Source organism: Prinia subflava (assembly GCF_021018805.1).
Source record: "Prinia subflava isolate CZ2003 ecotype Zambia chromosome W unlocalized genomic scaffold, Cam_Psub_1.2 scaffold_50_NEW, whole genome shotgun sequence".
In the NCBI taxonomy this organism is placed as follows: domain Eukaryota; kingdom Metazoa; phylum Chordata; class Aves; order Passeriformes; family Cisticolidae; genus Prinia; species Prinia subflava.
In genome coordinates, this window is record NW_026960617.1 from 84,547 (window position 1) to 97,334 (window position 12,788).

At 34.1% G+C, this 12,788-nt stretch overlaps 1 protein-coding gene across 5 annotated transcripts in view; it reads right to left on the reverse strand.

The window, feature by feature from the left end:
- LOC134565270 (nipped-B-like protein) overlaps window positions 1–12,788 on the reverse strand; it is a 176,912-nt gene that overhangs the window by 20,987 nt on the left and 143,137 nt on the right. For all 5 annotated transcript variants that reach the window (XM_063424781.1, XM_063424779.1, XM_063424783.1 and 2 more), the window contains 10 exons: window positions 11,235–11,378; window positions 7,729–7,815; window positions 7,274–7,488; window positions 7,075–7,177; window positions 6,215–6,313; window positions 5,963–6,109; window positions 4,091–4,225; window positions 2,577–2,675; window positions 1,337–1,390; window positions 102–210 (listed from right to left, as the gene is read on the reverse strand). In XM_063424781.1, the coding sequence (XP_063280851.1) occupies window positions 102–210; window positions 1,337–1,390; window positions 2,577–2,675; window positions 4,091–4,225; window positions 5,963–6,109; window positions 6,215–6,313; window positions 7,075–7,177; window positions 7,274–7,488; window positions 7,729–7,815; window positions 11,235–11,378 (1,192 nt within the window). The remainder of the gene's footprint in view (window positions 1–101; window positions 211–1,336; window positions 1,391–2,576; window positions 2,676–4,090; window positions 4,226–5,962; window positions 6,110–6,214; window positions 6,314–7,074; window positions 7,178–7,273; window positions 7,489–7,728; window positions 7,816–11,234; window positions 11,379–12,788) is intronic.

Sequence of the window (12,788 nt, forward strand, 5' to 3'; positions counted from 1 at the left end):
TAGGAATTCTGTAACAGTAACTTTTAACAGTAGTAATTTGAACCATCACTGTTACAGTATGATAAAATTCAAAGAAGCTACCGGGTTGTAAACACTATTACCTGACAAGGATTCTTCATATTTAAGAATGTGCTCAACCAAATTGTCAACAAGTTGAGTACAGGCTTTCTTCACAGGTTTATATGAGGCATCCTCTTCTGACTTTAACAGCTATAGCAGATGAAACAGAAAATTATCTAGTATTCAAGGTGCATTTATTTACATTGGATATGTACTGGTTTAATAACAATTACTACAGATACACAAGGATTTTGCATTACAAAAGTATTTAACTTCTCCATAAAAGTTACATGGTGAAGAAAAAATTAAGGGAAGCAAGAAAAAATCAAACCAAAATGCAAAAGAAAAAAAAATACCTGTGACAAAAAGACAAAGTTCAAATGATTTTTGCATTAATGAAATAATACAGAAAACAATAATGTAGTCATAATTGCCAGCAGTAACTAACAGGAGCTAGATGGTTTTTAAAAACAGTTAGGAAAAACTACAAAAGTAATGTTTTTTGGCACCAAAAAAAAATTCAAACTAAGGTGAAACATAGTTCTATGAACATTTCAATCAGGTAATTTAATTGAGCCTGTATTATAGCTTTTTATTCAGTGCAGGCATTAAGAGGCACTTTCATTTACTTCGCTACTTATTTTCATGGCACTTGAGGCTAAAGTAAAATTTTTGGAGACCTCTAATTCTCCCATGCATACTGTTGTTAATTTTACTTGAAAATTAACAAATGCATATGAGTTGTAGAGGAGAAAGATAACACAGGCTAAGACATATAAACAAATCAAGCTCATTTCTCAGAAAAATCAGAGTAAAATATAATATGGAAGTAAGCTATGGGCTGATGATTCACTGCTTCTATAAACTGTGTAACAAATACACTGGATGTGAAAATACACTTATCCACCATTTAAAAAAATCTACATTACACTAGAAGCCACATTTCAGAATTATATATCATAGCTGTGGACTTCATGTTATGTCACTCATTATTTAAAAGACTATGAAATTAAAAAACACAAACGAAAACCCTCCCCAAAATGAAAAGGGAAGTATTTTTATAACAAGTACATGGAAAGAAAGAAAATAATGTTGGAGACAAAGAAAGTTACACCAATGGAGAATTAAAGAAAGGTCAGATGTTTAAAGGGTATGGATTGAATTTCTTTACTGTAAAGGACTGGTCTTGCAGTCTCCCTTCAATATGTTTTACTACGAAAAGAAATTTTAAAATTCTTACAATGATTGTGCCATACATTCAAAATTCATTACTTACATTTTGAAGAAGCTGTTCAAACCAATCATAGCCTGTATCTCTACAAGCTGCAACCTAAAAGTAGTTTTGAGAATAAATTGGTTAAAAAAGGCATCTGAAGAAAAAATACTTTAATACAGATGCCATCTTAAAAGATCAGTAAACACGCACAGATATTTTTTCCTAAATATTTGGTAAAATTTCTTTGGAGACCAGAAACTTTTTCCTGCATTTGAAAAACAGTTCTCACCATTTAAGTGATCTCAGAATTTGTATCCCATACAACACAAGGCCTACACATTTTACTGGAGATTGCTACCTCTAATGACAACCAAATTTTGGGTTAATAGAACAAAATTTTGTACAGATTAAAGCACAAATACAAGACTGACATATTAAAAATGAACGCGTGTGTGTATATATATGCATGTACATATTTTTATATAAACAAACTAAGCCTTCACTGGTATCATGTTTCAGGAACAGCTCACAGATGCTCCAATAAAGAATTGGCAGGAGAACTGAGAATTAAACTGAAGTCAAATAAACTGACTGGTCATTCTGGAAAAATGCACAATACACTACAATTTAGTAAAAATATTAAAAAGCAGTTTAAACTAATTTTTAAGTCATGAGGAGAGTATTTTGATATTTACATCTTGGTATAATTGATATAAAAATACCTTTTCAATACAGTGGCTTTACACAATACATTTTCACTACAAATGTAAAAGCATTTTATGTGAAACAGATTTTTGAGACATACAATTTAATTTGCTGCTCCTAAAAAGTAGATAACATTATGCAGATACTAGTTTACCTTGGGTGAGAACATGACCTTGCGTATGTTGAAACAGCTTGATAACCTTTCAGAATAAATGTTATCAATTGAGGAAATTTTTCTTTTAAGAGACAACTTCTTAGTTAGGCTTAATTATATGCTGCTACTAGCATTTCCTGGAAAATGTTAAATATAATAGAAACTTGTGGTGTTTTAACTGAACAAGTATTTTTCACAACCTGAATATAATGTGGTCTCAGATTTCACTGCAAGCAGATTAGTGAGCATTTAAAGTTTCCTATAGTCTGTTCCATCAGATTAATAATTCTAGCACGCATTCAATGTCAGGAGATATATAAAGAAATTATTCAGATAATTAAATTACTTGTGCATTTCTAAAAGACTACAGACAATATTCCAAAGATACTAAAAACATAATGATATTTTACATGCAACTTAATGAAAATTTGTTTAACATACCACATCAGTGATGTTTAGTATTTTCCTAGTCATTGCTTCTTTGTCATGATGTAGAGTTGGAGTGAACCAGAGCTTCTGGAATGTCTCATTCACTAATTTCTGAAGGAAAAAAAATTAGCAGAAATAAATAATTTTACCTTGGCACATAGGTATTATTACTAATACATCCATACAATCAATTTTTTGACAGTATGTGCACTTCCATAAGGAATTATTCAACCTACGTGATACTGTTGTAGAGAATGTTATTAGATAGACCCAGATTACTATTACAGCAGTTATAGTGGTCTCTAAGCAAGCTTCACTAAAATGATCACTAGGAAATGATGCTACAGGAAATGGAGTTACCATTTTCCTGCACTAATTTGCATTCCTCAGGAAAGCATAGTACCCCTGAAAAGCTGACAACTGGACACAACACTACAATTTCTACAGCAGAATTAGCAGCAATTGTAGATTACTTGTGCATTTTCAGAACAGCTGTGACAAGCCAAGGGAGAGAGAGAAGTCAAGCCTCTCTACCTAAACATAGGAAGTTGGTTCCCTTACAATGTTTTTCTATAGAGGAAAAGATGGAATGGAAAGAAAGTGAACTATTCTGAAATTACTTATAAAGCATATGCTTGTAGGAAGCATTCCTCATCCATGGAGACTTAAAATACATTGCAGATACTGCCTCATCTTTATGAGGTTGTTGGAAAGGCAAGGGAAAGGTCATCCTCCTTTCCTAGCAGCACCTTAGTTCCAGCTGTTCATCTACTTCTTGATTAACAGTCTTATCTGAAAGCCACTTGGCATTAACATATCTCAAGTGGTAAAAATTATATGTTGCAGCTTTAAAGTTGCAGATTTCAAATCCCACTGAAAGTGTGAAACAAAATTATTACAGGTGTATTCTTAATTACCCAACAATTTTAAAATTCTTTTTACCAAATCAAACAAAAAACATCAGTGTGAGGTTTATGATTCAACACATAATCTTAGGATTTTGCCCTTCTCAATATATATCACATAAAGATTAGAATATGATCACATAAGTAACATTTTAGGGGGAATAACTGATTCATTAAACATTCAGAATTAATGCAAAATTTTCAAAGATTAAGACTTTATATTTTTTATACACAGAACTTATAAATCTGGCATATACTAACATCAAGTACTTAATTTAGACTTAAGGTTTATTTTGTTTTCAGAAAGTAATTTTACATACTAATTTTACTTGTTAGAAATGAAAAGTATCAGAGACAATACTTGCAAAGAGAAAAAATCCCAAAACTCTAGATAATAACTTTTTAAAATCCTTTGATTGTCAGCAAGAACTTGAAGAAAATAGAAGAAAGAAAAGAAGATCAAGTCAGACAGTAATGTAGAACACTATTTGCTCTTAAAAAATAAAAATCAATAAAAATAATAAAAATTACAAAGGAGCAATGAAATATTTATTATTTTTATGTCAAAATATAGAAACCAATTATGATAATTTAAACCCTGAAGCATATGATTCATTCTACCTTAATGCCTTCTTCATCATTGACTCTCCGAATCATTTTTACACACATCTCAGTAATTTTGGGAAATGTTGGTTGTTCAATGCAGATATCCCTAAGTATCTTTATGACTCTTTTTCTGACACTGATACCAGTATCCTGTGAGGAGAAAAACATTATGCTCTTGAAAATAAATCAGACATATTAGCTAATGTATTATATAAATTATATTTGAATATTACACAATCTGACCTGAAAAATGGATTCAGAAAACACAGCTAAAATATTCTGGAGTATATTTATACGAAAGGTCAGCATAACTTTATTTGCAACAATTCTAAAGGTTTGGGCTGACTCCTCAAAACATTGAAACACTTCATTTATATCATCCCAATTAGGAAGTCATGATGTTGTAAATGTATAATGCCACTTGTTAATTCAAGATCTTACAAGCTAGATGCGATGATGCTTTAGCTACTGTTCATAAACACACAAGACACTTTGTAAATCTGGACTGTAATACTTCAAAAGCCTTTGAATAAAGCTTATGGATGATATGTGCAGCAAATATTTTCCATTTTCCTAGGCTTCATCTAAGGAGAAGGATGAGTAGCTTCATTTCATATGACTTAATTCTATATATGTTTAATCTAAATGCCAGGATGAGCGTCTTTATGCATGCTCATATGGACATCTCCAAAACACTTTACAAACATGTTTTATCATGTAACTATAGCAAATGAGTAGTATTTGACTAAAAACCTAACATGAATGCTAAAAGCTGGTGTTATCTTACAGTTAAATTAACACTGTATTTTGTCTGAACATCCAGCCAAAACCCACTTTTATACAGAAACTCAAATAAAAAGCCTTTTAAAGCACTAAAACATAGCATAAAAAACGAAAGTAGTTATTTTTCTTTTGGATTACAAATGGCAACTTTAAATTACTGTGTTGTAGACTTTTTCCATCACCCACACTACTGAACTGACCTCAATAACCCACAGCTGTGACTTCAGAGATGTGGCAAAATTCCTCATTTCATCTAATCTGTGCCTCAGTAAAGGAACCAAAAGGAATATAATCCTGGTTTTGTTGCAGTACGACTTTCTATGTATATTTACTTATTAATGTATATGTTGGTTCTGGCTGGGGTAGAATTAATTTTCTTCCTAGTGGCTGGCATTGGGCTGTGTTGGGGTTTGTGCTGAACACAGAGTTGATAATACAGAGATGTTTTTGTTATTGCTGAGCTTGCACAGAGCCAAGGCCTTTTCTGCTCCTTGTATGATGGGGAGGGGGCTGGGGGTGCATAGGAGGCTGGGAGGGGACACAACTGGAACAGGTGACCCCAGCTGACCCAAGGAATATTCCAGACCATATGACATGCTCAGTATGTAAAGTGGGGGGAAGAAGGAGGAAGGGAAGGACACTTAGAGTGATGGTGTTTGTCTTCCCAAGTCACCGTTCCACAGGATGAGGCCCAACTCTGGAGGTGTCTGAACACCTGTCTGCCCTTGGGAAGGGCTCAATGAATTCCTTGTTTTGCTTTGCTTGTGTGATGCTTTTGCTTTCCTTGTTAAACTGTCTTTCTCTCAACCCAGGAGTTTTCTGCCTTTTACCCTTTCTATTCTCTCCCCAATCCTGATGGTGGGGGTGTGAGGAAGTGGCTGCATGGGGCTTGGCTGCTGGCTGGGGTGAAACCACGATGATGTAACAAAGTCTCACTGAAGACAAGCAGTGCATTTTAGAAGGTTGGTCTTAAAAGCATGATACACCCCATTAAAATAATAACATATAATTTACTCTTGGAATCATCATTCCATATTGTTAAACATCTAAACTCATTTGAAAACAAATTTCCCAATGACACTTATCATAAATAAGTCACCGTACCAATATTCTTTCAATCAGCATATCATAATACTGCTCAGCAAGCTGAGGACGACAGAGCACAAATCGGCCAAGAAGCTCCACAGCTGCTTCTCTTACACTAGTGGAGTTATCCATTAGCCGCCCATGAACTCCTCGTTGCATATCCAGCTAAAAATGAACAAATTAAACACAAATCCAAAATAAGAATTAAAGATTTCTTTTAAGTGTGACAGAAGAATGCATATACATGATGGATATTTCAGACTTTTTTACCCTGGCTAGAATACTGGGGTCTACAGCAACAACCTCAGACAGACACTTCATGGCTTTTGTTCGAACAGCAATTGCATTTTCACCAAGTACACGCAGAATCTAATAAGAGAAAAAAACCAAAGATTCATTTGCTTTCGGAAGGTAGCAAACTGTTTAACAGGCAACAATGCAGCAAAATAACATGCAAATGAAGTAAATAAAGTAAGAAGTCCCTTCATTTTAAACTCTACTTCTGCCATTCAGTTGTGGCTTTCATCATAGTTCTTTCAATGGAAGAGGTGGATTTAGGCACTATCATTTTAAGAATGGCTCTATGCAGATCACTATAAGTAACAGAACCTAAACTAAGCTAAACCAAACCAGTACCGGAGTCCAAACGTTGCCATGATAACATGTTAGTGCTCTTCTCCCAGAAAAAGGAAAGAAAACACACTGGTTAAACAACAACTTCCAAAGTGACAGTAACATGGACTGCAAGCAAGTAGCTAAGCTGGCTTCTATTTTCAAATTAAGATCAATTTAATGAGTTAATATCACCAGATGAGCACGCATCTGGCAGAAACTGTAAAAGAGATTTCAACATTTTGCAACTTTTTTTTACTGTGTACATCTAAGATATTGATTTTGCCATCTACATCCATGGACAAATAAAATAATGTATGTACAATATGAAATATAAAATGTATTACAGAAAAAGAAATATAAGCACTTATGTGATTAATACAGAAAGCACATAGTGTTATCATGGCCTGTTAAGTACCCGTGCTCGACAATGAACAGATATGACACACTACCACAAAAGCATTTGGAATCAGAAATGAACTGCATTTCACTCTACTAAGATTTCCAGCACAGTTTACCTGTGTCAAATAAATATCAAAGCTCTGGGCAAATGGCCTCATAGAGGCCAAGTAGCGAACGATCAAACATGCATCTTCATAGTCCACAGTATCAGAATTCATTCTGCAACAAATTCAATGTTTTAATTAGGACATGTTTATCAAAAATGATAAAAAGTGTCAAATGCATGGTTAATAAAGCAGTGGTGCTCAAACGTACTTTAATGTACTGAACTGAGATGGAGTAGTTTTAATGATGCTGCGAAGAAATGTTTTGCGACTTTCCGCTCTATGCATGATCTGCCCTGTGGTCTCAACATCTTTTGCATGATGAGTTCCTTCAGATGAATCCTCATCCTTCTGAGATTTAATTGCTTTCTCTGTCTCCATAGTTGTATCACGGAACCACTGAGCTATATAAAACTTCCGAGAAAACTGGAGAAATACAGCAGGATACACAGAAAACAAAAACAACAGATGTAGAAGAGTGAAATTAACAGATATATGAGATCGAGTTTAATGTATCAACCATATTTCAGAAAACACAATCTACATTAAACATTAGGATGACAATTTAACTGAATCTCTAATATGCACAACCAAAAATCATTTTATTCAGTGCATGTTACTAAAATTATTTTTAAATAAATTTGACATCAGAAAGCGAAAATTTACCACTAATGATGCATCAGTTTCTGTGTTCTCATCCAGATAATCTAGCAAAGCCTTTTGCAGCTGTTGAATTTCATCTTCTCCTGAAACCTATCAGAAATAGAAAGATAGTTTTAAAATAGAATATTGCACAGTGGTGATTATCATCTGAAAATCTGAATGTCCACATATAAAATACACTGAAGTTAATGTTCTGCAATTATCAATACAACTAACAGTTTTTAAATCAATTACTTCTAAACTTTATAGAGACAGCCAAATTAGACTGTAGCTCCAAAATCAAAAAAGATTAACAGCAGAATTAAGACTTGTTTTAAAACAGACTGACTGATTTGATTAATTTTTATTCTATGATCTTGTGTGAAGACCCTCTGTTCCCAAGGAAAAACAAAGGGCTGAAATCACACATAGTAGACTGAAAAAAGATTTAACCTATAAAAGGCATCATTAGCTCTCTCAACAAAATAAACACTGAAACAATGACTTCACAGGTGAACAAAGGATAAAAGGCAAAAAAGTCAAATGAACATAAATATGAAACAGACAACAGTAAAAACATATGGGAAACGTCAAAGAAATAAAAATAACTTATCCCTCTGAAAAATATTTGGTATAACTGTTTTCAGGTTTAAAGCATCGATACAAAGTGCAGCAAGTATGCTCAATTCATTTAGCAAAGAATTTACAGAGGTTATTCCCAAACATCCCTGAGCTCTAGCACTAAAGAATCATACTCTCTGAGACTCAATTAAGTTTCTATCAGGTCAAAAACCTTGAGAACAAACATACATCTTATAAAAATTCCACTTAGTGCATAAAGTCTATCTACAGAACAGGGTAAAATTAATTTTCCTGTGAAGCACTTTTAAGATGCACAAAAAGGATTACATATGAAATATTATTCTGAGAACTATGCATCAGATTTGTAAATATCTAAACTGTATGAATGTTAAAAACAGAATATTTTTACAAGAGGCTATTTTATAGGAAATATGTATACCCTGATCTCTTAACTAGTTCTAGCCTATGTAAATTGAACAATGATTTTGTATATGACCATCAGACAATGTACTTTTCCCCATATAGGGGTTAGAGATCAAATCAGTATCAATTAACTTGTTAATGAATCAGAAACTAACTTTCTCAACACCTACAAGACAGCATAAACTCAAAACCATAAAACACTCTTTTCCTTAGTACTATACTGAAATGTGCAGGTCCTTGCAATTGCTGATACTACAGCAGAAAAAAAGGGTTTTTTCCCCCTCAAATTAATGATTTCAAGAATTCAAAACACATCTACAGTAGACATAATATTAATATAGGTTTATTAACTTATATTTGGCACCCTATGACATGCAAATTGTGATTTGAAAGTCTGGCCTTCAACCAATGTTAAATTCTGTGGATAAAAAGGCTGAAAGTTGCTTGATGAACCTTAACTGCCTAACTATTTTAAAAACTAAAAAAACCCAGAACAAACAAAAAGAAACTGTGAAGCCCACAACAAATCATATCCAATATTGATAATAATAGTAGAAGAATAATTTCTGGCTTAAACCTCTTCAGGTACAAAACATTTTTCTTCTTCGGCAATAAAACCTGTAACTTTTAACCATAAACTTCTGTATGAACAGCATTGATTGAGAATCTTGTCACAAATGTAGCACTTAATGTGGCTTGCAAACAACAGCAAATGGAAAAAGGTAAAATTACAAGTCCACAAGATCAGCATATCAAGAGATAAATTAATGAAAAGTATGCACAAGCATTCAAATCAACTTGATAACCTGACAGATTTCTATGAAAAAAATCTGTTTAAAAATGTCAAAACAGAATAGATTTTCCCCTAAATCTAATCATACAGTTCATGAGTCCAAACCACAATAGTCAGTAATAAGCATTCATCCATCATTGGGGATTATCCTGGTAATGATATCAGAGGGTAGAAGGAAATATCCAACAGCCTAGGTATTCAATTCAACAGGAAAGAAAAATCTGTAGAGATATAAGTTCATTTCTGAATGAAAATAATAAAGATATTTGTAATGACTAAAGCTGAATATGTCTACCAATGGCTCTTATTTTCTTGCCATTTGAGCAACAAAGTGAAGCTTAGGTATCATGTACACATTTTCATGTAGTTATTTGTTCTTATGTTACAAATCATGCTTATAAACAACACAGTCTACCCTGAGTGATTGTACTGTATAGTATACACTTTTCACAATGCCATCATTTATGTTAAGCTTCCTGAGTAACTGAAAAAAGCTTTTAGCACTCAATTGCCCACAGCTATTTTATTTTCTGCGGATTCCAATGCCTAGTTAGTCTGATCCTATAAAAAACTCCAAACAAATAGAAAAATTCAGGTCACCACTCAGGTACATATCTTTTTAGAATAGATTGCAATACTATTATATAATTTCTGGAGATAAGGAAAGAGAAAAGGATTCTTCTAAAATATTTCCCTATGAAGTCTAATGTACAATTGTCAAAATCACTGCAAATGGAGAATTACAACCCCTTAGCACATAGAAGTATAAATTATTATAAGCCATGAACATAAAGATTTGACACTATACATAGCAAAATATTCCAATTGACAGAAGTTATGGGAAGTATCAGCCTCATGAAGGAGTAGATGAATTTTGATTCTTTATCTGAATGTCTATAAATTGCACGAGTTTTACCTTCAAAATAAGTCTAATAGTCATCATAAAATATATATCTGGAGTCTTTTCAGGGAAACCAACTTGATATGACTACTCAACTTTAGATCTCATCATGCTGTGAACAATTAGTAATTCAGAAAGAAAAGTATTGCATCCATAAGAAATGTAAAAGTTCACATTTTTAAAAAGACCCATAAGGCCCAAGATTTTCTTAATGTACTATAGAGAGCCCAAATGCACACACTGCTTTGTTAATTGCTGCCAACCTTGCAGATTTGGAGACATTTTGATAAGGAGCATTAGCAGAAATGCAAATATGTATTCTCTAATGAAAGACATATGCAATTCCAGTAAAAAAAAAAAAAAAAAAGACAAAAATAAAAACCCCTCCCCACACACAACTAATACCAGTTCCATCACATAAAAACTAACCTTATAGGCCTAATAGGTTAACTCTCAAAAGTCTCTATATGAGTGCCATAGCTCAATTACCATTTTGCAATAGCAAATGCATATACATGCATACACACATATATATATTTTAAAGCCTCTTAAGATATAATCCAACTGTCACTCCATTATTTCATCTATATCCTCACCAGAAAAATTGTTTTACCATTTTAATTAACCACTTAAAATGATCACTAGGAAGATGGTGTGAGAAAGACATAAATTAACAAATGTGATACTTATAAATTGAGTATATTTGATTCAAAAATCTGAACAACAATGAAAACTCATTCCCCATAATGCCACTTTTTCACACATCTTTAAAATGTTTAGGCTTTTAAATAGATACATGTCAGTCCAACTGGCATGGGATCTTTCACACACCTGTTTGAGTATTCTGGCTATAGAACCTTGATCCATTTTGCTAGTGACTGCATCTTTCCTGAGTCTTGCAGCTACAGTTCCGAGATAGTCAAGCGATGCAACTCTCAATGCCATTTCTGTAGATTTGTTACTGAACTGGTGAACCTAAGAAAAGCAGAATAAGCTGTTTTAAATAGTATTTATTTCTGCAACTGAGATTCTTCTTACAAGATAGTTTGACCTTATTAAAAAGTCCACCTATTTTCCATGCTGCCTAAAGTTATGTAATTTACTATTATATCACAGATACAGTCCTTACATTACAATGTTTTTTCTTTTACTGAGTTTTTTGCTTTACAAATACGCCTGTTATAAATATATATATATTTAAAAAACTAAAATAAACCAGACATCTAGTAGAGCAGATATCCTTTGCAATATCATAGCACCATTATACATCTTCCTCATTATTCACATGTGTAAAGAAAGCTACATTTTACCAGGAACATGACCATAAAATATTTTCCAAATAAAAAGCTCAAATTACTGTATTAATTGCATTGTAATACTGACGAACAACTCTCAAAAAACATTACTATGAAAATATTCACATTCTGTAAAATGTCACAATCTGTAAGTAAATGTACCACTTACTTTAAGATCAAACTTGTAAAAGACCAAAATACTTAACTGTTTTCAGGTTCTGTGCTAAAGGAATAGTCCAGAGAAGTATGGGACTGGGAGAGCAAAGTCCCTCCCACTCTAAGTGAAGATCAGGCTCATGACCACCTGAGGAACCTGAATGTCCATAAGACCTTAGAGAACCTTCCAGTGCCTGAAGGGGGCCTATAAGAAAGCTGGCGAGGGACTATTTGCAAGGGCATGGAGTAACAGGACAAGGCGGAATGGCTTCCCACTGCCAGAGGGCAGGGTTAGATGGGATATTGGTAAGAAATTTTTCCCTGTGAGGGTGGTGAGGCCCTGGAACAGGTTGCCCTGAGAAGCTGTGGCTGCCCCATCCCTGGAAGTGTTCAAGGCCAGGTTGGGTGGGGCTTAGAGCAACCTGGTCTAGTGAAAGGTGTCCCTACCTGTCCACTGCAGGGGCATGGAATGAGATGAACTTTAAAGTCCCTTCCAACCCAAACCATTCTATGATTCTATGAATAATTACAGGTATTAGTCTGACTTTATTGCCAATGAAATTGAATGAAACTACTGGATAGCATCCAAAGGAGGGTGATGAAGATGGTGAAGGGTTTACAGGGAAACCCATAGAGAGTGACTGAGGGAATTTGGTCTGTTCAGCCTGGAGGAGACTGAGGTCAGACCTCATTGTGGTCTACAACTTCCTTGAGGGGCAGTGGATGGGCAGACACTGATCTCTCTGGTGACCAGTGACAGGACCTGAGGGAATGGCTGGAGCTGTGTTAGGGAAGTTTAGGTTGGATATCAGGAAAAGGTTCTTCACACAGAGGGTGGTCAGGCACTGAACAGGCTCCCCAGGGCAGTGGTCATAGCCCCAGGGCTGCCAGAGCTCAAGGAGTGTTTGGACAACACTCTCATGCACAGGGTGAG